At 43.3% G+C, this 26,427-nt stretch overlaps 2 protein-coding genes across 16 annotated transcripts in view; both read right to left on the reverse strand.

Annotated features, from left to right (window-relative positions):
- GARNL3 (GTPase activating Rap/RanGAP domain like 3) overlaps positions 1-14,288 on the reverse strand; it is a 221,779-nt gene extending 207,491 nt beyond the window's left edge. For 3 of the 5 annotated variants that reach the window (XM_037797332.1, XM_037797333.1, XM_037797331.1), the window contains exon 1: positions 13,600-13,740. In XM_037797332.1, the coding sequence (XP_037653260.1) occupies positions 13,600-13,691 (92 nt within the window). In that variant the 5' untranslated portion in view covers positions 13,692-13,740. Of the gene's footprint in view, positions 1-13,599; positions 13,741-14,217 lie in introns of those variants that run through there. The other 2 variants (XM_037797335.1, XM_037797334.1) reach the window with 2 other exon arrangements.
- A 1,555-nt stretch (positions 14,289-15,843) lies between these two features.
- Positions 15,844-26,427, reverse strand: part of RALGPS1 (Ral GEF with PH domain and SH3 binding motif 1) — a 427,751-nt gene continuing 417,167 nt past the window's right edge. For 9 of the 11 annotated variants that reach the window (XM_037798268.1, XM_037798267.1, XM_037798269.1 and 6 more), the window contains 2 exons: positions 26,122-26,227; positions 15,844-24,287 (listed from right to left, as the gene is read on the reverse strand). In XM_037798268.1, the coding sequence (XP_037654196.1) occupies positions 24,067-24,287; positions 26,122-26,227 (327 nt within the window). In that variant the 3' untranslated portion in view covers positions 15,844-24,066. The remainder of the gene's footprint in view (positions 24,288-26,121; positions 26,228-26,427) is intronic. The other 2 variants (XM_037798276.1, XM_037798274.1) reach the window with 1 other exon arrangement.

The raw sequence follows: 26,427 nt of genomic DNA on the forward strand, positions 1-26,427 counted from the left end.
GCTCCCAAGATTGGCATCCTGGATATGCAGCAGCACACCAGTTTACAGGGAACTTTTCACTAGTATGCTGCTAACGTTGTATAGGTGTAATTTAGTTTTGCTATGATTGAAGAAAAATACTATTTGAGTCAAATATTATGGAATGACTTGCTCAGTATACTTTTTAACCCCCTTGTTCAATATTCATTTCAATCCCCTCCTTGTGTGAAAAAGTTGGAAAGCTAAAACTTAAATTTCCTAAACTCTCTTGAAGTTAGAGTTGTGGACATGATTTACATTCCACAAATTAGAAGTGTCCAGGAGAGACTGTGATTTGGAATTGAGCCAGTCAGGGGGAGGAAGAAGATAGACGGTATCATTTTGTTTCTGCAGATCTTGACAGAGGTGGTATGGTTCTGGTGACAGCAGTTTCTTGATTTGACAGCCTTCTGAAGTAGCAGTGGCAGCTTTTGAGATCAAAGCAGAGTTAGTAGTGTGCTTCCGTAGTTAGCTGAGGTGGCAGCACATCCTTGCTTCTTTCTTTCTTTCTTTTTTTAAAAAGGTGTAATTTCTTTTTTTTTTTTTAATTTTTTTTCCATTTTTATTGAGATTGTTCAGATACCATACAATTATCCAAAGATCCAAAGTGTACAATCACTTGCCCCTGGGTACCCTCATACAGCTGTGCATCCATCACCACACTTAATCTTTGTTCAATTTTTAGAAACTTTTCATTACTCCAGACAAGAAATAAAGTGAAAGATGAAAAACGAAAAAAAGAAAAGGAAACTCGAATCCTCCCCTATCCCTAACAAGCCCCCCTCAATTGTTGACTCGTAGTATTGGTATAGTACATTTGTTACTGTTTATGAAAAAATGTTGAAATACTAATAACTATAGTATATAGTTTGCAATAGGTATATATTTCTTCCCTATATGCCCCTCTATTATTAACTTCTAATTGTATTGTCATATATTTGTTCTGGTTCATGGAAGTGATTTCTAGTACTTGTACAGTTGATCATGGACATTGCCCACCATAGGATTCAGTTTTATACATTCCCATCTTTTGACCTCCAACTTTCCTTCTGGTGACATACATGACTCTGAGCTTCTCCTTTCCACCTCATTCACACACCATTCGGCGCTGTTAGTTATTTTCACATCTTGCTACCAACACCCCTGTTCATTTCCAAACATTTAAGTTCATCCTAGTTGAACATTCTGCTCATACTAAGCAACTGCTCCCCATTCTTAAGCCTTGTCCTATATCTTGGTACCTTATGTTTCATGTCTTTGAGTTTACATATTATAATTAGTTCCTATCAGTGAGACCCTGCAATAATTGTCCTTATGTGTCTGGCTTATTTCACTCAGTATATTGCCCTCAAGGTTTTGTCATCAACCCATTTTTTTTTTTTTTAATATGGTTTTGTTCACTCACCATACATTCCATCCTAAGTAAATAATCGATGGTTCTCTGTATGGTCATATATTTATGTGTTCACCACCATCTCTACTATCTATATAAGGGCATCTACATTTCTTCCACAAGGCAGGAGGGAGAGTCAAAGAAGGTAGAGAGGCAAAAAAAAAAAAAAAAGAAAGAGGAAAAAAAATGACAGCTAGGAAGCAGCAAAAGGAAAAATAACCTTAAATTAAAGTAGAGTAAGAATCAGACAATACCACCAAAGTCAAGTGTCTAACATACCTCCCCTATCCCCCCCTCTTATCTGCATTTACCTTGGTATATCACCTTTGTTACATTAAAGGAAGCATAATACAATGATTCTATTAGTTACAGTCTCTAGTTTATGTTGATTGCATCCCTCCCCCAATGCCTCCCCATTTTTAACACCTTGCAAGGTTGACATTTGCTTGTCTTCCCTCGTAAAAGAACATATTTGTACATTTTATCACAACTGTTGAATACTCTAGATTTCACCAAGTTACACAGTCCCAGTCTTTATCTTTCCTCCTTTCTTGTGGTGTCTCACATGCTCCCCACCTTCCTCTCTTAACCGTATTCATAGTTATCTTTGTTCAGTGTACTTACATTGTTGTGCTACCATCTCCCAAAATTGTGTTCCAAACCATGCACTCCTGTCTTCTCCTATCACTCTGTAGTGCTCCCTTTAGTATTTCCTGTAGGGCAGGTGTCTTGTTCACAAAGTCTCTCATTATCTGTTTGTCAGAAAATATTTTGAGCTCTCCCTCATATTTGAAGGACAGCTTTGCTGGATACAAGATTCTTGGTTGGTGGTTTTTCTCTTTCAGTATCTTAAATATATCACACCACTTCCTTCTTGCCTCCATGGTTTCTGCTGAGAGATCCGCACTTAGTCTTATTAAGCTTCCTTTGTATGTAATGGATCGCTTTTCTCTTGCTGCTTTCAGGATTCTCTCTTTGTCTTTGACATTTGATAATCTGATTATTAAGTGTCTTGGCGTAGGTCTATTCATATCTCTTCTGTTTGGAGTATGCTGCGCTTCTTGGATCTGTAATTTTATGTCTTTCATAAGAGATGGGAAATTTTCATTAATTATTTCCTCTATTATTGCTTCTTCCCCTTTTCCCTTCTCTTCTCCTTCTGGGACACCAATGATACGTACATTATTGTATTTTGTTTCATCCTTGAGTTCCCGGAGACGTTGCTCATATTTTTTCATTCTTTTCTCCATCTGCTCCTTTGTGTGTAGGCTTTCAGGTATTTTGTTCTCCAGTTCCTGAGTGTTTTCTTCTGCCACTTGAGATCTGCTGTTGTATGTTTCCATTGTGTCTTTTGTCTCTTGTGTTGTGCCTTTCATTTCCATAGATTCTACTAGCTGTTTTTTTGAGCTTTCAATTTCTGCCGTATATATGCCCAGTGTTTCCTTTACAGCCTCTGTCTCTTTTGCAATATCTTCTCTAAACTTTTTGAATTGATTTAGCATTAGTTGTTTAAATTCCTGTATCTCAGTTGAAGTGTACATTTGTTCCTTTGACTGGGCCATAACTTTGTTTTTCTTAGTGTAGGTTGTAATTTTCTGTTGTCTAGGCATGGTTTCCTTGGTTATCCAAATCAGGTTTTCCCAGACCAGAACAGGCTCAGGTCCTAGAGGGAAGAAATATTCAGTATCTGGTTTCCCTGCAGGTGTGTCTTAGAAAATTGCTCCACCCTGTGATGCCTCAGGTCACTGTGCTTTTCTGCCCAGCAGGTGATGCCTGTTAGCCTATAATTCTTGACTGGTGTGAGGAGGTATGGCCATGTTCCCCCAAGCTCTGGGGTCTGGTTCTGAATGGAAAGGGCCCCACCACTTTTCTCTTAGAGAAGATAGACCCCTTAGGGGCAGGTCATTAGCATTTCAATGGTCTCTCGCTCTGTTTGTGCTGGCTCCACCCTTGTCTGAGTCACAGTTCTGGAAACTGAAAATGACTGGGGCTTTCTCCACTGAGCGGAAAAAGAAACAGATAGCCCCCTTCAGACCTAATCCAAGGCGACCCTCCGGTTCTCCAAGGTCAGTCGTCACCCAAAGCCTCTGTCTGTTTTTCTGAGGATTCGTACCTGTAGTGAGCAGTCCACACTAGCTACTTAAAACCCCAGTTGGAGCTCAGCTGAGCTATATTCGCTTGCTGGGAGAGAGCTTCTCTCTGGCACCATGAGGCTTTGCAGCTCAGGCTATGGGGAAGGGGGTCTCGTGACTTGGATATGCAGGTTTTACTTACAGATTTTATGCTGTTTTCTCGGGCGTTCCTCCCAATTCAGGTTGGTGTATGATGAATGGACGGTGTATGATGAGTGGATGTTTGTCCTCCCGCAGTTATTCTGGATTATTTACTAGTTGTTTCTGGTTTTTTGTAGTTGTTCCAGGGGGACTACTTAGCTTCCACCCCTCTCTATGCCACCATCTTGCCCAACTCCACATCCTTGCTTCTTGATTGCTTGGTTTCTTATTATGGAATTGGCAGCTTTCCTCATCATGGAAAAGCAGAGTGGTTCTGGGGGCTAGGAGTTGTTCGTGGGAGCTCAGACTACAGTCTGCTTTCCAGCCCTTCGAACAATTTTGTAAGCACTTAATTCTCTGTGACAGCATTAAATCCTTCTCTACTAGGTAGAGTGGATTCTGTTGTCTGCAACACATTACTGCCTGATAAATCTTTTATAGTGATATCTGTCAGCCTGGATTTTGAGCTTAATAGTTTATGAGACCCTGTGCAGAGTGCAGAGTAGAGCACGTCTTTCTTTTGGTAGGAGTAATGGTATAACCTCTGGTGGGCAACAAAGCAAGCTTGTATGTTTTTATTGCAATGTATAGAAATTTTGACTTTTGAGTATGAAAGAGAAATTACTCAAAGCGTTAAGCATTTTTATTCATACAGCAAAGAGGTGCTGAAGAGCAACCAAAATAACAGCACACTAATTGTGGATGCTTCTAAGTTCACTGTCAAACAGGAGTAATGATTGTGCTGCCACTATTGCTGAGCTGCTTAACATTGTTTTGAGTCTTTTCAAGGGTGCCACCAAAAATTATTGTATCCAAACATGTGCTGAAAACACAAAATAGTTGAGAAACACTAGTCTAACTTATAGAGGCTTTAACAGCTCCAGTAATAAAAATTTTACTGCATCCTAAAGTAAGCCATTCTACCTTGGAGCAGCACTGATGACTGGAATGTACTTTCATGTATTGAGTCCAAACTGTTTTCTTATAGCTCCTACCCACTGTTATTTTAGGTCTAGCTGGGGGCCATTTACAGAGTGGCCTAATTCCTTTTTCATATGATACTCTTTCAAATGTGGGAAGGCAGCTACTATATCCTCTATGCATCTTCTCTTCTCCAAATAGATCCCACTCACCCCCACCCTCAGTACTGAAGTCTTTTCTCTTTACTGGATCATCACTGTCAGATATAAACATCTTTAAAAAACAGAAGCAAACAAAACAAAACAAATTTTCAACCCACATCTCCCCACCCCAGCAAAGAGCTGACTGTATCCATTGTTTCTGATTCCTCTCCTTTCACTGTCTATTGAGGCCAGTCCAGTGACTTTCATCCTCACTACTACAATAAAACAGCTCTTGTCAAAGGCCACCAATTACCAGATGACATTAAACGCAATGGCAAATTCTCAGTTCTTCATTTTGTTTGACCCATTAGTAGCATCTGACACATAAAATCACTCCCTCTTTCTGGTTTTTAAAAACTGTTTATTTATAATAATCTTGTTTTCCCCAAATACATTTTTAAAAAATCACATTAAGTCTCAAAATCTAAATTTTACTTGGGATTTATATGAACAGTTAATCAGAGTCCACCAAATCATAGAGACCCTTCCTGGCTGATAGAGGTTATTAGTTGATTTCCTTTTCCTAAAGTCTTCTGATATTCCCGTGCTTTTTCACAAAATTTTTCACCTTTCCCTATTTCACTGTGATTCACAGTGTAACCGGATAATTAATAAACATGTTTTAGTCCACTAAACTGTATTTTAGGTACTTACTAACCCTCTGATATATTTCAATATAGCCTTGATACATGTTAAACTTTTGGAGTAGCCAGAGCCAATATCTGCAACTCACAGAACTGTAAACAAGATGACTTGTTTTTTCTATGCTAATGCTATGTTTTGTAACTGAATAATCTTTACCTTGTAAACGGACAGTAATGATACAACCTATGAATGGCCCCGCTTGTATCCCACTTATGTTGTTTTGCAACCCTAAAGTCTGATGCTCCTGCATATAGTCCTTCAGTGTTTATTAATGAAGTAACATGAGTCAGCCCAGAACTGACCACCCCAATTCCTAAGCCTTCTTGCTAGACTAAGCCAGTTCTAATCAGAGTTGACCCACCTGACATACACAACAGCCTAAACCTTAAACTTCAAGTGAGCTAAGCATGTAATCCATCTGCACATACTCAGAGATTAGACTATCTCTAACTTCCTCATCTCAAACTACCTTGTTCATTATCCTAAGCCTGCCTGCCTTTGTTTGAGTGCTATAAAACACTGAAGCTTTCTCCAGTTGGGGAAGATAAATTTAAAGCCCATAGGCCTTCTGATCTCCTTGTTTTGTGCTTGGCAATAAACTCTCTTCTCAAAACCATGGTGTCACTTAATTGAATCCAGTATGCATTGGGCAAGGACTCAGCCACAATAACAGTCACAGTAAAAACCAAACAAAGAACAAAAAACAAAAAAACAAAGAAACAAAAGAAAAGAAAAGAAAACAAAGAACACTTCATGCATTATTTCATGGGTCCATAGCTGCACTGTCCAATAAGGTAGCCATCAACCACATGTGACAACTGAGCACTTAAAATATGGCGAGTCTGAGTTGAGATGTGCTGTAAATGTAAAACATAAACCAGATTTCAAAGCCAGTACAAAAAATGTAAACTACCTCAATAATTTTTTATATTGGTCTCATGTTGAAATAATATTTTAGATATAATGAGCTAAATAAAATACATTACTAAAATTAATTTCACCAGTTTCTTTTAACTTTTAAAAATATGGCAACTAGAAAATTTTAAATTACATATGTATTTCTATATACTTGCTATTACCAGAAGTGACTTTTTTTCTCTCTCTCTCTCCATGTGTATGTGTGTATCTCCTAGATATCTTTCCAAGTCAGATATATATTTCCACCTCAATTTCTTTAACAGATGCATGGTATTATATTGATTCTACTCCTGATAGACATTTTTTAACCTTTACAAACAATCCTGCAGTGAACATTTTCTACAAATACCTCTTGGGCAGCCATACTTTATTGCTAATTCATATTAGCTTACTGTCCACTGTCCTTTAAGATCGTAGCTGTAGAGACAACCAGATGTTTTGTTCATATTTTCCCACATCTCTACATATGCATGTTGCTTTAGAATTTTTCTTCCTCAAGGAAAAGCATCGGTGAGTCTCACTGTATAGGTTAATCCTTTTATAATTTTCCTACAGCATTGTCTGTCAGACTTCATCTCTCTTCAGATCCTCAAGTTTGGAAACCAGAAAGCCAAACATAATTTATCATATTAACCTTCTAAAGAAAAACTAATTTGACTATTGTCTTCCTCCAGGAAAGGAAGCTGGTTTGTATTAACTTAAAATCTTAGTGAATAATATAAAGTGTTATTTTCCTTCTCTTAGGAGAACAGACATAACATGAAAATTAATTTTCTTCTTTTGGCCCTAAGAGCCTATTATGTCAGCCTAATACAAGACAGTTCTTAATAGTCTTTCCCAGGAAGACTGCTGTTTTTCCAAAAGAAAACTGACAGTAGCAGATTTATTTGTGATTAAATACTTAAGGTTCTGGCATAAACAAAAAGAATAACATAATATAGAGCAATGAAGAATATGACAATAACTGACGTTAAAATACTTGTTTACAAAACTACCTGAAAAATAAGTCTCCTGGAAAAAGAAAAAAATGAAAAGAAAAATCTAAGAGTCAGGAGAAACTTAAGGAAGAAGAAAAGAGGGCAACTCAATGCATAATGGATAACTGTACTTTTCTGAACTTATCTTGGCCTGGGAGCAATATTCAGGAACAAAAAAGCATTTGTCTTGGCATCAAATTTGTTCTCACAAGGCGTGGGCTATATGCATTACTAATAAGGAAGCCACCATGTAGGAAGCCATATTTGGGAAAGTAGAAAAGATGTTTTCTATTTGTAATTCAAAATCTTCTCTCTGTGGTAGGACTCTGCACCCACTATGTCTAAACTTAGTAACCACAATTTATTTAACTAGATGAAAATTTTACAACTAGAACAGAAGACAGAGAAACCCCAATTATGTGCTTCTGGGGAGAGTCTGAGAATCTCTATTTTGAAAAAGCTTTCCAGCACTTTGGTGTTACTGTTTGTTTGTTTTTTTGGGGTGACCCAATATCCATTCCCCTTCCTTTGGGAAATCAATAACTTTGGTCCTTATGGATGGAACTGATCTAACCCCTTAGTTCTGAGTTGGGCACATGACCCAGGCCTAACCAATCAGCATGCTTCACTCCCTAATGGCCAAAATGATTGGTTCATGGACGAGCATAGAACCCAAGAGACTCAATGAGTGCCCAGCCTGGGACATGTGCTGGGAGAGTGAGAGATGTTATCTCCTAGGATTGTACATCAGTAGGATGTAAGCCTAGAGTAGTCAGCTTTTTTTGCCTTCCTGAGGGAAGACCTTCAGTGTAAAGCCAACCCAGAATATGGAGAAAGATTACTGATGACATTATTTGAGCACCTGGAGCTGGCCTCTCCCCAGAATTTTGCAATTGCATGAACCAATAATTCTCTTTTGTTTGTCACACATAGAATTTAATATTAAAAATATTTAACAGCTGTTAAGGCACAGATCTTAGTCAATCAGAAAAGATGCTGATGTGTTACTAGTTAAATGACAGTCCTGCTGTGGTTGAAGGAGAACTTTCAATGGTGATTATGAGTGGATAGCCAGGAATAAGAACCCTTTGACCAATGAGACTACACTCCACAACCCAAGCCACAGGCATTGGTACTGTAAGTGGCTACGAAAGCAGAATCATAGCTGACAGGTGGCAAGTACAGTAAGGCAAGCAACTTAACTGTTAGGAAAAGATAATAGAGCTGTCCAACAGTAAAGACTTGCTTATGGAGTACTGGGCTCCCAACCTTAGACATAATAAATAGAAGTTGGACGACCAACTGTAAGGCTTGTTGCAGAAAATATTCCTGCATTACCCTAGAGCAGTGGTTTCCAAAGTATGTCCCTGGACCAGCAGCACCAGCATTACTTGTAAGTGTGTTAGCAAAACAAATTCACAGAACCCACCCTAACTTAGTGAATCAGAATCTTTGGAAGTGGGATCCAGGAAACTAGGTTTTTTTTGTTTTGTTCTGTTTTGTTTTTTTATTAAATTCAGTTTTACTGAAATACATTCGCACACCATACAATCATCCATGGTATACATTCCACTGTCCACAGTATGATAACATAGTTATGCGTTCATCATCACAATCTATCTCTGAACATTAGGAAACTAGGTTTTAAGAAGCCCTCCAAGTAATTCTTACGTACCTGAATGTTTGAGACCCACTGCTCTACACTACAGAGTATTTGTTCTCAGTTTCCTGAGCCCCATCCCCAGAGATTCTGATTGAGTAGATCTAGGGTTGGACTAGAGAATTTGCATTTCTAGCAAGTTCCTCAGTGATGCTGATGCTGATGGTGTGGACCGCACTTTGAGTACTACTGTCCCAGAGGCTGACCTGGGTGATATCTCAAGTTACCTCCAATACTGAAATTCTTTTATCTTTAGGATGTGCCCTACAAATTCAATCCTACTAATATGTAACTCAGTTAATACTGCGGCTCTCATATGGTTCAGCCTCCCTGAAGTGCGGAAACCAAAGCAAACAGCTCAGCAATCAAAGAATAATTGAAAAAATGACTCAGGTTCATTAATTGTATTTCTTGGTAACCACAAAGGGACAAAAGACAACAGATTTCTTAAAATCCCCTTTGCCTGCCTATTGGCCTCCCCCATACAAAGTAGGTGTTTCTGTACCTCTCACCTTGAAACAACCCCCTAAAACCTTTTTTTTTCAGCCAGTTCTAGCCAGTGCCTTGTAAACCTCTTCTCCTTACTCCCTCTCTTCCTAAATCTGGAGCTCAAAAACACAAAAGAGAAAGAAGGCAGGACCATCTTCTGAGGAGAGAAACTAAATGGACAAAGCTAGAATTTTATTTTAATAAGGCAGGGAGAGGGAAAGGTTGAGAGCTTTCATATAAATGTTAATTGCTTTTGTTAATAGCAGTTACCATTTATTAATGCTTAGGCCAGGCACTGTTTGTATCACTTTGCATAAATTAGTTCATTAAACCTCACCTCAACCCTGTGAGATAGGTGTTACTGTCATTTTACAAATTAGTTAAGTGAAGTTCAGAGGGTTAAGCAAACTGTCCAAGTTCACGTATCTGGTAAGTGAAAGGACACAGACTTGAACCTAGGTCCGTCTCACTCCAAAATCTTTGTTCTTGACCACTATCTGATACTGCCTTTCTACAGAATGATAAACAAATCCAGGGCAGGCAGTTTAATAGCATAAGTGTCTTGCCCTACTGCCTGCAGCCATGCTGTCCCTCCAGGCTTCCCAGCTAGTCTTCTCTATTGTCACCTGTCAGAATGCCTAGTACCTGGGCTACTCCTTGCTCAGGAGTAGCTTGCTGAGTCTCCATGCCAGTTACAGAACTGACATGAAATCTTTAGTAATGAAAGTCACATAAGATCATCATCCTGAAAGTAATGCTTTGTGTCCCCTGACACCAACAAGATGATTGGTCAGATATGGTTAAACCAGATTCTGAAAGGCTCTAAGCAAGAGGCAGTAGCATTTAAACTTGATACAATAAGAAATGAAAAGTTTTTGGGGACTTTGGAGTAAGAGAGGCTAACCTGGCAAGAGGCTTGAAAATGAGGCAGAGGCTTTCATCTTGGCTGCCCATCAGAATCACCCACAGAGCTCTCTGAACACATTCCAGCACCACCCTGGATCTTCTAGATCATTAGGCCTGGGTAGGAGCCCACACACCTGCATGGCTAAGATGTTCCACAGGTGCTTCTGATGCATAGGCATGGTTCAGAACCACTGGATTAAAGAGGTGATTTTTAAAAAAGCAACAAAAATAACAGAAGAAATTGTACATGAATATTTATCTGTTTTAAGTTAGGGAAGTCTTGTAGATTAGACTGAATAAAAAAACAACAACAATAAAAAACTTTATCAAAAAACACCATTAAGAAAGTTAAAAGGTAAATAATGAGCTGGTAAAAATACTAGCTACATATTTGACAAAAAGTTAATTCCTTTACTAAACAAAGAGCTTCATTCAATAAGGAAAAGGTATACATTCTAAAGGAAAAATTAGATAAAGGGCATGCATATATATAAAGAAGAAATACAAATTATGAAAAAAATAAGAAAAAAGGTTCACCTCATTAAAGAAATTCAAATTAAATTAAGACACCACTGTGGTAAATACTTATGAATTACCAAATTGACGGTGGGAAGAAACAGGCGTGTGTATGCATGCCCTCGGAGGAACTGTAAACTCGTACAGCGTTTCTGTTGTCAATTTGGCATTATACTTCAAAATCCTTTAAAATGTTCATTTTCTTGTTCTTTATGAATTTATCCTAAAGAAATGATTATCTGTGCATATACAGACTTATGCACATGGGTTCACTACATTTTTAGTAGGAATGAGAAACTGGAAATAAACTGCAAGTCCAATAAAAAAAGGTAGGGTAAATAAATTGTAATCTATCCATATGACAGAATACCATACAGCAATTTAAAGTTTTCTTAAGAAATGTTCAAGGATGTGAGAAAATCCTTACAGTATAACAAGTAAAAAAGCAAGTTAACATGTTACTATAAATATACACACATGTAAGTACAGTTAGGAAGGAAAAGACTAGAAGGCAACTAGTGGGATTATGGGTAAATGAATATTTAATTATCTTCTTTATATTTTTATTGATTTTTCAAATTTCCTTTCACATACATGAATTATTTTTATAATCAGAAAAATGGCAATTATCGTTTCTAAGTCTCATCAGATAATGCTATGGAGTATTAAACAGAGAAAAAAGACTATGGAGGCCAGGAAGTCATGTATATTCTTTCAGGAGTATTAAGGTCAAGAAGACAAAGAAGGGGGATGATAAAAGCGAGAATTCAGAGGAAGAGAAATATATTCTAAACCAGCATTACCCAATATGGTAAACCCTAGTTATATGTGGCTATTTAAATTTAAAGTTAAATAAAAGTAAAAACTCAGTTTCTTAGTTGCACTGGCCACATTTCACGGGTTCAATAGCCACAGGAGGCTAGTAGCTACCAGATTGGACAGTGCCAATTACAGAATGTTTCCACCATTGCAGAAAGTTCTATTGGACAGAGCTGCTCTAAACATTCTACCAACCACCTGGAGGGTCCAGAATGGGCTCATCTCTTCAGCCTTTCTCTTGTTATACTTTTTCTTATTCATGTTCAAGCAACACAAGTGTAAGCACCAAAAGGGCAGAGACCATATTTTTCCTGTTCTCCCAGTCCAGTGGGGGGAGACATATTATCCAGGTAATTACATACAATAACACGTGGAATAACAGATATACGCGTTGATTGCTGATACAGCACAGAGCTCAGCAAGGGGTTCAGGGAAGGCTTCCCAGAGGAGAAGGGGTAGGCATTATCCAAGGAGGAAAGGAAAGAACATTCTAAGCAGAGAAAAGAGCACCATATGAGTAAAGGCACAGATGAGAAACAGCAAAGCATAAGGGAGGAATTACCATCTGGTCAGGCATTTATTCATTCAACAGATAATAAGTGTCTCTCCTGGTTCTGGGGATACAGCAGTGAACAGGACAGCCATGGTCCTGTCCTCATGACGCTTACACGTTCATCCAATATTGCTAGAGCCCCAAAGGTGAGGAAAGGTATGCCACGAGCTGAGAATGGAGAGATAAGGGTCTCACCTTTCATTTTTAAGGATCTTGCATTGCTTGTTTGATACCCTCCTTTCTGCCTCAGCGGGGGCCAGAACCCCACCTCATCTTTTTCATTGGCTCCCACCCCAGTCCCCATCACTGCTGTGGGAGACCCAGAGCTCTTCAAGGGCTTTAGCCAGCGTGGAGTCACCGCCCCACAGTTTTAGTGAGACCCCTCCAGCGGCCAGTTAGGATGTGGATTTAAGAGGAGTAAGAATAAAGACAGGGAGCCTGGTGGGGAGGCTGCTGGTGTCATCTAGGAGACAACAGGGGCCTGAAAAAAAAAAAGGTAGGGCAGACTTGAGCGATGTTGAAGCAGGAGAACCCACTCAAAGTTAAGAAGCTGCCCTCTGAAGGAAGGAGTGTGGCAGAGCAGAGGGAGGGGTACCACGCCCAGCCGCGGAAGGCGCCTCCGTGGGGCAAGGTTTCAGATGAGAGAACTGAAGACCTAAGGAGAGCTCCACAGGCTGAAGGAGAGTGAGGAAAGAGGGGTGCACCGGCATCCAGGCACACGAAAGGCGTCCGCGAGGAACAGGGGCACCAGGTAGCTCTGCAGGTTTGGGGGGCTGTGCTGCGCCCCAGAAAGGGCGGGGCCGGTGGAGGCAGCGGGTGTGCAGTTACCCGAGAAGCGAGGATGGGAGGCTGAAGCCGGCCTCAGCTCTGCGAGAGCGCAGAATTGCCAGAGGCTCCGAGTAGAAGGGAGACCTCCTTTGGACTTTAGGGGGCTATTTCTCGACCTCGTCATTGAACATTTACAAGTGGCGGGCAGGGAACATTCTTCCCAGCCCGTAATCTGCCTAGAAACACAGGGCTTGCTCAGGGCCTGCCACAGGACCGACGGTTTGAGGACATCTCCTCCAGGGCTGGATTCCAAACACTCGACAGGTTTTTATCTGAGGCGTTCTCCCTCCCGCACCTCCCTCTCGGGCCTCCTAGCCCGCCGAACACCCCCGGCCGATCGGCCCAGGCTCTTCGCCCGATGCCCCCCTTCCCATCCTTCGGCCTCGCCATCCTCTGTCTCCTCAGACCGCCACCCCACCCCCACGTGGCCGGCTCCCCTCTTCGGTCCCCCCCGGCCGCACCCCTCCCTGACCGCGGTACCTGGGGCTCTCGAAGCTGCACCCCCTGCGCCGCAGCGCTGCCCTCTTCTGCCGCAGGAGCGCAGCGGCCGCCCCGCCGGGCTCGGGTTCCATCGCCCCGGGCGGGGGCCTCGGGCTCGGGCGCACTCGGGTGGGCTCGGGTCTCGGCCGGGCTCGGCAGGCGCCAGGCTTTCGAGCCGCAGCCCACGCCCCGCCCCGCGCCCCTTTGCCTGGCCCAGGCCCCGCCCCAGGCCCCGCCCCGAACCCCAGCCCATGCAGTCCCGAACCCCAGCCCATGCAGTCCCGAACCCCAGCGCATCCCGTCGGGTGCCCTGCCGCCGGGCCCAGACCACGCCCCCCAGATCCGGCCCCGCCCCGAACCCCAGCCCAACCCGCCCCGCGCCCCTCAGCTGGGGTCTAGGCCCGGCTCCCGCCCCGCCCAGTGCTTCAACCACGCCCCCCACCCCCCCCCCACCCCATACTCCACATCTCGCCAGGCCCAGGGCCCAAGCGCCCAACCCGTTCTCAGTTCTGTACGGTCCACGGTCCCGCCCCTCCCGGTCCCTGCCTGTTAGCACAGACCTGGGCCCGACCCACCTACCCCTCCACTACTGAGCTCCCGCGCGGATCCCGCCCTTACCTCAAGGCTCTGTTTTCTCGAGCGTAGCCCCTCACGGCCCGGCCCCTCCTCACCTCAGCACCTCCAGACCCGTTCTATCTTAGCATCGCCCCCTCCTGGGGCCGCCCTTCCTCATGTTCCGCCCATAGGCATGGCCCCGCCCCCTGGAGTCCCGCCTCTTCTCGCCTAAACCCCAATTCTGGGTCCAGATGTGTCCACTCTCGCCTTGCTCAAGACGGCCCGGGACTGGACCCCACCCACAGCAACGCCCCTCCCCAATTCAGCCGCGATCATGCCCCGCCCACACCCGGTGGCCCCGCCCACACTCGCCTGATGGTCTCATCTCAGCTGGCTCGCTGGCTTTAGCCCTGCTCCGCGAAGGCGTACAGTGGCGGCCCTGGTGGCTAAGAAGACGTTCTACGGTAAAGTCTGCGTTTGTTCGGGAATCTCCATATCTAGCTAGCGGAGGTACTGCTGTCTCCTGGTGGCCATTTGTGGCCCCTGACTCAGTGAAGTTGAGGGGCTGGAGCTTTACAGACTACTAGTGGTGAGTTCGTCTTGGCTTCGGAAGTGACCCCTCTCTCCCCTCAACCTCACTTCTTTCTCAAGTCAGATGCATCCGTCTCAGAGCCCTTGATTGCACGGAGGCTGAGGTCAGCGACCTGATCTGGGCAAAGCTGGGTGTCCGTGCCATCTAAGTCATGAGAAGGAGGTTAGCTAAGGGCCATCTCCGGCAAGCAGGGCTTTGCTACATTCTGGGAAGGAGGGGCTATGCTGACCTTGAACTGGGATGGAGGCGCCGAGCCTGCAAGAGTGTGCGGGGGTGTGCTAGGATAATCGATCACTGCAGCTTTAGATTGGGAAACTGAGACAGGTAGGGCTGGGGGTTCCCATGATCATGTCACTCCCTGGTGTACACTCCCTCAGTGACTCCAGGTGCTTTCTCTGTGAGGCCTGGACTCCTTTGCTGCTACACATTCAAGCAGAGAAACCAGTCTGGGGAGAATGAAATGGATACCCAGAGAGGAGACCTTGGGAGCTCTGGAGAAAGGTGTGGAATGGCTGCCTCAGCTGATGAGAGCTTTCTATTTTTTATTCCGTTCCCTGTTGAGGTCCCACCTTGGTGCTCCCCTCAGGTTTCCATGAAACACTCTTATAAGATATTCTCCCTTTTCTTCTTAAGCAAGCTTAAGAGTGGGTTTCTGGTTTTTATTTATTTATTTTTGTCTAACATTATTAACTCCTGCCAACATATCTTTACAGATTTACATCCCATTACCCTCCCAAACCCTTTACTCAGTAAGACTTGGTTGTCTGCGTTCTCCCAACTTCATCCTGCTCCTTCTCATTTGTTTCCTGCCTCTTCTGCCTGGTGTTCTGAAGCTCTGAACTGAATCTCCAAATATCCTCTGCCCTCCAAAGCCTCCCCAGACCCCCCACTTCCCTCCTGAATGCCCACTGCACCTGACCCTTCCTGAGGGCCCTGCTCCTATCTGTCATTTATGTTCTTATCACCTCTTAGCTGGACTCTGAGTGCCTCCTTCATGCCCTGTGTCCCTTTCATGCCCCATGTCTTCTTCATGTCTGTATCTGGCATAGCAACAGTTGCCTAAATGAATGCATGTGATTTCAATAAATTCAGCACTATTCATTGGAAAACACATTTAATTTTAAAGTAAACAAAGATGTTTGTACATTATTTAATTAGTGAAACAATTATTATCAGTGTAACAAGCTGAAAAATACAGCAACTGGATACAAGACTGAGGTAACAAAATACTTCACCAAAAATCTGAAGAATCCCACAAAGGGCTGATGTTCAGTGGTTATTGCGGATGAGACAATTCACGAGAATTAGAGAAAGTCTTTACACAACTGCATGCAGGGATCTGCTGGAAAACAAAAACAAAAACAAAGACAGCCCAGGAGAGTGCAACAGGTTTAACAAGAAATAAATTAAAATGTAGAAACTGATTTTCAACTTACTTCGAAGAATACATAAGAAATTGAAAACTATTCTCTACACATTTTGAATGCTAAGTGGAAAATCATGCATTTTGGCACGAAATTTATTAAAGATTATACCATACTAATAAATTAATAACTATTGTTTCATTACTGAATGATCACAGTCGTTCAGAAATGGATAAAGAGATTAAGGGCTATAAAACAGACAGATGATCCATTGCTTTGTGGTTGTGAGCAGGGATTTGGGGGCTGCCCATGGTGTACACACGCCTGAGCAGTACAGGGCTGTGATGTGGTCTAAAGTCCATGGTACAACATCTCAACACCCAAGAAAATATAGCTCTCATACTAGTGCATGCTAGACTTTGATTTCACATTGAAATAAACTAAAAAAAGAAAAACCCGAACAACTATGAAGTAAATACTGAGAACATTCTGCTCCTGCTCTCATTCCATCTTGGAGTCCTCAGTGTACCCAGCCATCGTTCCGTGCCTGACTGTTCTGGGCCAACCCAGCTTCTGGGACAGCAACTTCATCTAGTCCTCATTGCAGGTGAACCCGCAGATAAGAGGCTGATCAGTCTGTTGAGCCATTTGAAGCCTTTCTGGAGGAATCTGTGCACAGGATTTGTACCCCATTGCTAAGAGAGGCAGGTCTTGCCAGAGGAGATGCGTGGGGTGGGGATTGTTCTTTGGATGGTCAGCTCCATGAAGGCAGGGATCAGGTCAGTTCTCAGCCGTTTATATACCTGGTAGTTTGGCACATAGGAAGCACTCACTGGAGATGTGAATGAATGCATGGATGGTTTGGGGCAGAGCATTTGTTATTTCAAAGGAAATCTCACACTATTTTTTTTTTTTAACATGAAATAACCCAACATGTCGACATGATGTGGGGCTGATTAAAATCATTTATGAAGTCACAAAAAAAGCTAGGCTGAGTTTTTGGCAATGTTAGAAGCATTAACAATGTGGGTGCAGAGCTCTGCACTCTACCTGTGGAATGAAAACAGACTCTGCTTGCAAATGGCTTCCCATTTTCATGGACCATTTTCCACCCCAAAAATGGCATTCTAAAGAAACATCTCTTGGGCTTGGGAGGTGGGAGGAGATAATGAAACAAATATTGGCCATCTTGGTAAGAAAAAAATGCTTCATAAATTCAGTTGGCAAGAGAATGGGTTCTCTCCTAAACAGAAACCCTTCAAATGTCTTCCTCCTCCGTTTCTACAGGTTGATGAAGGGGCTTCCAGTCAGGGAAGAGAATGGAGGCTGTACTTTCTTACTGGAGACACTCAGAACAATATTTCTACTTCTTTCCACCAAATCAACCCTCTATGCAGTATTTCAGTTGCCATAATGCACTTGGCTGACCTTGAGTTACAAAATGTGTTCAACCGAGGGGGCAAAAGAGTTAATTCTCAGGGGAGAGGTGAGTGAGCTATTCTCAGGACATCATAATATAGCATTTCACAATTTTCATTTTGGGGAGCCATGATCTGATGCTTAAAAAACAAACAAACGAACAAAAAAACAGATACAGCATATGCAAGCAAGACATTTCATCTTCCATGGTTTCACAAACATTTGTGTAATATGGATAGTCAAGGATCAAAAACCAGAAATGTGTCCCTCCAGAGTGAGAATCCACCCATGAACTTTTACTCTTTGTGGCTTGTGCCCGGTCCTCTCCATCCCAGGCTTGCAAGCCTCCTCACCTGCTGCTTGAGGAACAAACCAACACTGGGAAGACAAATATTTAACATTTAACTCACGTGCTTGGGCCTGAGCCCCTCCTTGGAGAACTAAATACATTTCAGCTTCATCTCCAGTACCCTTCTGATGTGTCCAAGGTTCTTAGAGGTTCTAAAAGGCCTTTTTCAAAAGGTCTAAACAAATTTTTTAGGATTCCAAGCTAAGAATGTTTCTGGAAAAGGATGAGGGATCAGTCTGAGTTAGAGAGAAGACTAAACACTATGAAAAGAATTTGAGAAAGAAAGAAAAATGTTTTAAAGGGGAGAACATTATATGATTCTGAGTTTTTGGGATTGGCATCTATAATATTTCATGTGAGAGAAACCAGGACAGTTCGAAGGTGGAGAAATCCAAGAAAAATACGTAGCTGATGTTCTAGTCTTGTACTTTCATCCAAAGTTATGATATTAAAGTTAATCGATGGAATTAGATTCAATGTAGACTCAAGTGTTAATGCTGCATGGATCTGGTCAGAAGTGTTTGGAGAGTTTGGTGTTTTCATTCAGCCTCTAGATGCTAATTTGTGTAAGTGGTTACTATGAATTAGGTGCACATATCTGCAGCACAGATATGGGTAGGTGTGCAAAGCACCCATGGCCAAAGTTTGAAGGTGTCAACTTTACCATCTGGAGTTACTCCTAGTAAGAAAGTATTCTAGTCTTTGCTGAAAATCAAGGTGTTAGTTGGTTATTGAGCAACCACAAAATAAGGTTTGGTGGAAACTATTTTCTTCACCAATTCATTCAAATTGTCATAAAAAGTTGTGACCATTTAATCAAAATACAGTGGTAGATGCTTTGGTTGTTTTAAAATTGACCTCTTACCAGTTTACTGGCTTAGATGTTGTTTTGAAGCATCTTGCCCAGAAAATCTTAAGGTAGTTTGATGCCCAATCAGCATGAGCTCTGAAACCATGACAGTTACAAGGACTCCAGAAATTCAGTCTCTTTCAGAAAACTGTTTAAGGGATTCCTTTTCAGAATTAAGACACCCCAATTTTTTTTTTTAAAAGTAGCTATGGTGATAAAGAGTAATTCATCATTTTAAATGAAAATGTATTTGTGCAAAATAAAACTCACTTTAACATATGAAAAAGGTGACAGACAAAGGACATTGTTCATGTGCAGGTCTCTTAACTGAATGTAGAGCTTGGACAGTTTACTCCCCAGGGTTTTGCTGTCTTGTCACCATAGTCATTAACAACTGTGCCCTTGGACTTGGATGATGGAGAACTTGCTGGTGACTGCATTCGGGACACTGGGGGCAAGACTGGAGTAGCTTAAGGCCTCAGAGTCACTCAGCTTCCCAGCATGATCGGGGCTCCCAGTTTGCTTTGCCCTGGCAGTGGAGGCAAAGGGGAGACCTGATGAAAGCAAAAGCCCTGCCCTGCAGGGAGAGGTTGGTACAAAGTAGCTTCTGTGCAGTCATTCGCGATGAGCATGGCAGCCTTCCAACTGCTTCTGAGGAAGCCATTTTGGCATAGTGGGAGTGGATGAGAAGAGAAGGGTCTTCAGACCCTGCCAGGGAGAAGAGATGGCAGGAAGCAAGCAGACCAGTGGCCCAGTCCACAGTCCTGAAGCCAGGTACTGTCTCAGAAGGGCTGACAGCAACAAGGCCTAGAAGGGGCCCAGGGGCCCAGGGAGCAGACCTTCCAGATGAATTAGCACCCATAGGAACAGAAAACAAGACACAATTTAAGGCATTGTTTGTTTACAGTAAATGAACATAAGGGACCCTTAACACAGAAGGAATCTCTGGGCTCTCGCTCTGACATTCCTTCGTGGACAAGACTAAAACTTAAGGTTAAAGCAGGGCCTCAAAGCAAATGAAGTGTGTGATGTCACAAGTCTTGTGCCAAAATGCATGTTTCTTGAAGAGTTCACATTCTCACACGCACACATATACAGCACGCACACATAGAGGATGCTTCAGGGGTTGTACAAAATCTGAGGCAGCCCTATGGGCGAGCAACCCCATGTACTTGGGGTGTAAAAAGCCTGTTCCACAGCTCCCAGCCTCCTCTCTGGCTGCTCACGCAGGTTAACACTGTCCACTCTTTTGTGCAGTAGAAAACACTGAGAACCCAACATGGGCCAAATGCTCACTAGTTGCAGAAGCAGCTCGTGGACAAGAGCCCAGACAGGGAGGGTGGGATATACAGTCTGGTGTCCAACCACTGCCCTACGAGGTGTGCTGCAGCGTGAGTCATGAGAGTCGCTGGGGATTGGCAGGTGGATCCCACACCGGTAGAGTCCTCTGGGACCGTGAGGCTGCAGGCCACGTCCCCGTGAGTCCGGCTGTGAATCTCCAAGCACCTTGGCCAACAGCCTGTGCCCAGGACATGCTCTTTTCCACCAGTCCCAGGCTGGGGTACTAGAAGCCTTTGAAGTCACACCAAGTCCTGCAGAGACTTATTCAAATGACATAAGGTTTGCAGGTACCTAGAAGAGAAAGCTCAGACTCTGGTAAAAGTTCCAACCTTTCAGAAGGGGATAAGGGGTGTTCTGTAAAGGAACAGGCCAGGTCTTTCCCAGTTAGTCTATGAATGAGCAGATCAGGTGGAGAGAAGGCATGATGATAATATCATTTGTTAAGTGATTGCTGTGTTCCAGGCACAGTTCTGAGTACTTCATATGCATTTTGTCCTTGAGTCCTTACAACAACCCCATGAGCCAGGTCCTGGAATTATCACCATTACAAAGCTGAGGAAACTGAGGCTCAAAGAGGTTAAGAATACAGCAAGTAAGTGGCAGAGCTCAGACACTAGAGCTCACATTCTCAAACACTACCCTCCAATCAAAATAAAGCTGTGTTCCGTGTAAGGAGGAGACAAACCTCTGAAGGGGAAACCAGTGTGGTGGTTAGGGGATGGCAGGAATTGGCAAGTGGAAGCAAGTGGAAAGAAGTGGAAGCACAAGGAGGGTTTGGGGGTATCTGGAACCCTAAGACCATCCCATGTCTGTGCACCCAAGGGCTGCTTCCTATACAGGCTCTCAAACTCCTCCCCTGAGGGGACCACGAGCCCCAAGATCAGCCTGCTTCTTACTCCCCTCAATGATACCAACACCCCCACCCTGGATCTCCTTGCTATGGGGTTCTGGGAGATTTGATTAAGAGCAATTTCATAAAAAACAAATCCATCTTGGTGTCAATTTGGTCAAAATGATGAAATGAAAAAAATACATCTCCTTGGACCAAGAGACAGTTATAAGAATGGTCACAGCAGAACTGTTCAAAATAGCACAAAGCTTGAACCATTCTTGAGATCACTGACAGAATTGATAAAAAAAAATCAGTACAAATAAATGAATGACAGCTACACTTACTGACACAGATGAGTCTGAGGGACATGTTGCAGGAGAAAAGCAAGTCACAGAAAATATGCACTTATGGTTCTATTTATAGAAGAGTTTAAAACAGTGCACCCCAGACAATTCATTTTTCAAGGAATCAAATAGATGTGCTAAAATTAAGGAATGTTAAACACACAAATCAGGAGAGTGGTTATGGGGTGGAGGTGGGAGGGAGGAAGACAGGATCAGGGAGGGCCACACAGGGGAGGGGGGTAATGTGAGGGGTCTCTGGGCGGGTGTGCTCTTGAGGCTTAGTGGTGAGTACATAGGTGTTTTTTTATTGCTGTCCTTTATACCTCACACATATGTTATAAATAATGTTTAAGCGTATTCAGTGTTAAAAAAAAACCCCACAATTTTAAAAAATGCAACTCTATGAGAAAGAAAACGAATCTTCTTAGTCACTGAGATTTTTCACATGAATAGATGCATTTCTCTAACACCCTTTATTACACCCGCCTTGTATTCCATCACATGGATGTGCTGTGATGTATTTAAATTACTGAATATTTAGGTTGTTGCCAACTTTTTATTATTGCATACAGCAGAAAGTCAGAATGTTTGGTTGAAAGTAAATTAGAAACAAAAAGAAAAAAGGTAGAAGAAATAAAATATACCCTCTCCTGGTCTTAAAATTGGACAAAAAATAGCTCACAGGTGCCACAGGGCAGAGACCAGGGTCCTGCCTCTCTCCCCTGGTCGGGACCACCCCAAGCAATCTCCCACAGCCATTCCCAGTCCCACTATCCTGGTGGCCCACTGCCTGGAGATCCTCCAGCCTCCTGTGCTCTTAGAGTGGCACCCAGAGCCAAAGAGGGGCCCCAGACATGGTGTGACCAGTGCAGAGGAGATGAGGAGGACCATTGCCCCTCTGATCAGGATGCTCTTCCTCTATTAATCACCCTTGTTGAAGCCTCAACACTTTAGATCAGCTTGAGGTGACTGTCAACCAAAACCCTTACTCTTCCCATCATGTAGGTGGGCAATTACGTTTTTTAATGTAAAAAATACATGTAGTGTGCTCTAGGACTTTACAAAATTATAGCTTCTTGTATATCATTCTGGAAACTATATATGCATATACAAACATATACATAATAAATATGCATATGTATTTTAATACAAATAAGATCATCCTTTACATATTTTTATCCTCTGCTTTTTTATTTATATCTGGAGATCCTTTCAGGCCATCACACACAGATCTGCATCATTGTTTTTAATAGCTATCAGCTTTTGCACTGTAGGGATCTACTGAGGGTCAGTGAGGTTGTTTTGGGGCTTTTTTTCTATCAAGGAAAATGCTACAATGCGTTTTTAAACATACTTTTGTGTACGTGTATGAGCATATCCCTAAAACATTCCTTGTGGTAGAATAGTTGAGTCATAGGATTCAACTGCAATTTATTTTGAACCTCCCTGTGGTACCTCAAGTATATCCCTGTATTGGTCTTGTTCTATTGTTCTGGCTTGTAGAGGACTTTCTGGATCCTGATTTTGTCATCCAATCTATTAGTTCTGCTTTCTAGCTTCTTATCAATAATTTTGATCAGCTTGTCATAAATGTCCACATCCACATTACAGATGAAAATCCTGAATGGGACAAAGCAGAGCTTAGCACCCTGAGACATGGCACTAGAGACCTCCTTCCAGCTTACAAGAACCATTTGAGGGGCCAAGAAGTCCATGACTGTGCTGTGACCAGCACAGCTGTGCGTTCCTACCCTTCCAAATGCCTGATGGGAACTTGCCTTTGCTGTGATTCCCTCAGACCTTGGATATGCAATGAGATGCCTGATCTTATGCTCTCAGCTGCTTTCCTCCTCAAAGCTGCCACTGTCTACCCCGTGCCCTGGTGCTTTCTCTTCAGACTGGCTGTGACTGGAGAACACACACATGGATGCTTAGGAACAGGAGCACCAATTCTAGCACCAGCAGACCAAATGCTGCCCACCTGACCCTCCTGAGGAGCAGGGAGCCCCAGCTTGCCCCCTTCTGGTGCTGGGAGAGCTGGGGCACAACCATTTTTCCTCCCAAGCTTGGGCAGCCATTGCTGTTTCTGTCTTCAGCTTAACTGCAGAAGGCTGAGCAAGTTAGGGGCAACCAGGGAAATGTGAGGCAGGAGAACTCAGGGGTGACAGGTATGGAATCAGGAGTCAGGCAGACCTGGGATAGATCCTAGCCCCAACACTTACTAACTGTGGGCCCCTAAACAAGTGTCTGCCACTTTCTGAGCCTCAGTGTCCACATCAGTAAATGGAGATGATAAAAGAACCTACCTTAATGTGATATTGTAAGGTTGGGTCAATTCCTGCATGTGGCATTTAGCGTAATGCCTGGCACCAGGGAGAGGGTGGGTGTGGTGGGGGCTGGGAGCCACACAGTGACTCCAGCCCAGTGGCCCAGAGGGGGCTCGCATCAGTACAAATCCCACTGGTTCCAACATGCTGGGGAGCCTGAAACCCCCTCATTCATCAGCAGTGTTGCCTGGCACATGGTTGGCTCTCAATAAATTAGCTAATTTATTATTCCTATGGGCTGCAGAGAAGGGGGAGGCACTTTAGTCATTGTGGAGTGTTCCCATGAAATCAACTTTGGGAGGATGATCTAAATAGATGCTGTAGCCTGACCATTGGGGTAATATCACTTCTGCTTAAACATCCTAAACAATGGATATTTCCGTGTCATTTCCTTTAGTGGGAAAGACACAGGAACCAGATTCAAAGTTCCTGTCTGAAACTGGACCTAGTTCTAAGCTGAGCAAGGGATGCTTTATCTCATGGAAAAAGGCAGATCAATGAGGGTGCCTGGGAGCATGGCTGATTGGCTCTGAGGGAAGCAGGGAGTCCTGTTGTCTAAGGTCCTTAGTCCCAGCGGTGGCAGAGGGTATTTCAGGTGGCAAGCAGGATTTTAGTAACTTTACCTGAGGCCTGTTGCTTTTACATGCATCATCCAAATGCTTGTGCCACAGTATTGCATGAAATCGGGAACCAGTCTGAAACTTGTAAACATTGCCTGATGGGGTAAAGAAACCATTGGTTAAAAAGAGGGTCCCATGAAAAGCTCTGCCTGTGACGTGACATGACAATGAATGTGAACATGGATAACTAAACTCAGGGCAGTTGGGGGCAGTTAAGGCAAGCTCGCGTGCTCCAGGGGCAGAGGAGGAGCAGCCTCCCGTGCTCTAGGGGCTGTGTCTTTGGACCAGGGGCTATTAACCACCTTTTGGGCCATGGGTGTCTTGGGCAGTCTGGTGAAGCCTGTGGATCCCTTCTTAGAATAACATTTTCAAATGCATAAAATAAGTATACATGAAATCAGTAATATTAAAATACAGCTATCAAACTATTAAACAGCAAATTTAAAAATATAATTATATACATGCTTCTTTATTAATGCACTAACAATAAGATCTAGTGGCAGGGCTAATACTATACTTAGTTTCAAAGCAATGAGCAATAATATGTGAACTAATACGTGAAAATATCTGTGATTTGTCTTGGAGATAAGGCCACAGTTACTGCTAATATTCTTGTGGCTTGATGCCTCATAATTGATGTAGTTACAGGTCACTGAAAACAAAGATGTAATTTTTTCCCCATCTAAGTTCATGGATTCCTTGAATTGTAACCATGGACCTTGTCCATCCCCTGTGTCACACTTTTCTCTGCTTAGGGACAATGCTTTTCTCTGTGCTCAGGCCCAAGAGTGGCCTGTGGTCCCCATGACCACAGGGTCTTTAAGTCAAGCTGGTGCAGGCATAGCCTTTACTTCCTAAAGAAATAACCTCTAATCCTGCCTGGCCCAGAGTGTCAAGGAATGACCTCAAATGGCAACTGCACTGAGGCTACACTACTAATTGTATGTGGGTTCAATCACTCAGACCTAGGACTCAGTACTTAATCTACCTCTTCTCCCCATTCTCCGGGCTCCTTGAGGCAGTCCAGCTTTCCCAGTATTCCTTTTGTTTATTTCCCAACCTAGAACATTAGAACCTTGACATTCAAAGTCAAGTTATTCAACACCAGCATCATCACCTCCATAACCTGAGAGAATGTTAGAAATGCAGAATCTTGTTCTGTTTCAGATCTATCAAATCTAAACCCATGTTTTAACAAGATCCCCAGCTGATTTGAATGTACATGAACCCTGTGTTACAATAATTTCTGTTAAGATATGAAGATGATGGAGCACATTACAGTGCCTGTAGGTTTGCCTGGCTGAACCCAAGAGCTAGGCAGTATTTTTTTAGTATGGCATGGGCTATCGAGGAGACTAGCCATGGCCTATTCTAAATATCAATGAAGGCTGAGCTCCCGGACAGGATGGCACCCAGAATGCCTCTCTTCCCAGCAAAGTTATGGGGGAAGGACAGAACTAGGAAGAGCTGGGGAAGATCCTGTAAATTTGGAGCTTATAAAATCTTTGTGAAAGGGTTTTTCTCTGAGTTGGCCTTGGACTGAGACACTGCCAGAGTCTCATTGCAACAGGCCATGAGATGTCAGGGGATCCCTAAACTATCCTAAGACTCTTCTAGCCACCTGGTCACTGCCTCATCCAGCATTATTTTATTTTATTCCAAGACTCTGAGGCTACAGTTACAGTAGCCACAAGCAAGGCCACCAAAAGGATTCCTACAGCCCTGTGTCATGCACACTGCTCACTGGACACATTGACCAGGATCCAAGCAGCTTTCTTGGACTAGTAAGGGGACCCTGCTAACATAAGATGCTAAAGCAAAGAAAATAGCAGCCTCAGAAGTTCCTAATATTTCAAAATGCACATTTTACAGAAGAGGAAAATGGATAGAGAGAAGATGTGGGCACTTTGCATCTGACCTGCTGCCTACCTTTGTCAGGGTTATTCAGCTGGAAGATATCCGGATGCTCCGGGTCATCAGGCAGCTGCACCATCCAGCCCACGATGGAGACCTTTTTGCCAGGTGTGGATTTATACTGGAAGAGAGCAACAACAAGCTGGGAGGCAGGGCCCACACCTTTTCTGCATCCCATTCCTCAAGAAAGGCAGACACGGACCAGGCAAGGCTTCCCTCCCATCTGTCCCACATTCCCTCCCCACCAACCCCTGCAGTTCACGGTGATCCCTTCCCCACTACAGGAAGTCCCAGCACAGAGGGTCCTCTCATGGGACTTAC

The sequence above is a fragment of the Choloepus didactylus genome, chromosome 10 (assembly GCF_015220235.1).
Source record: "Choloepus didactylus isolate mChoDid1 chromosome 10, mChoDid1.pri, whole genome shotgun sequence".
NCBI classification, from domain to species: domain Eukaryota; kingdom Metazoa; phylum Chordata; class Mammalia; order Pilosa; family Megalonychidae; genus Choloepus; species Choloepus didactylus.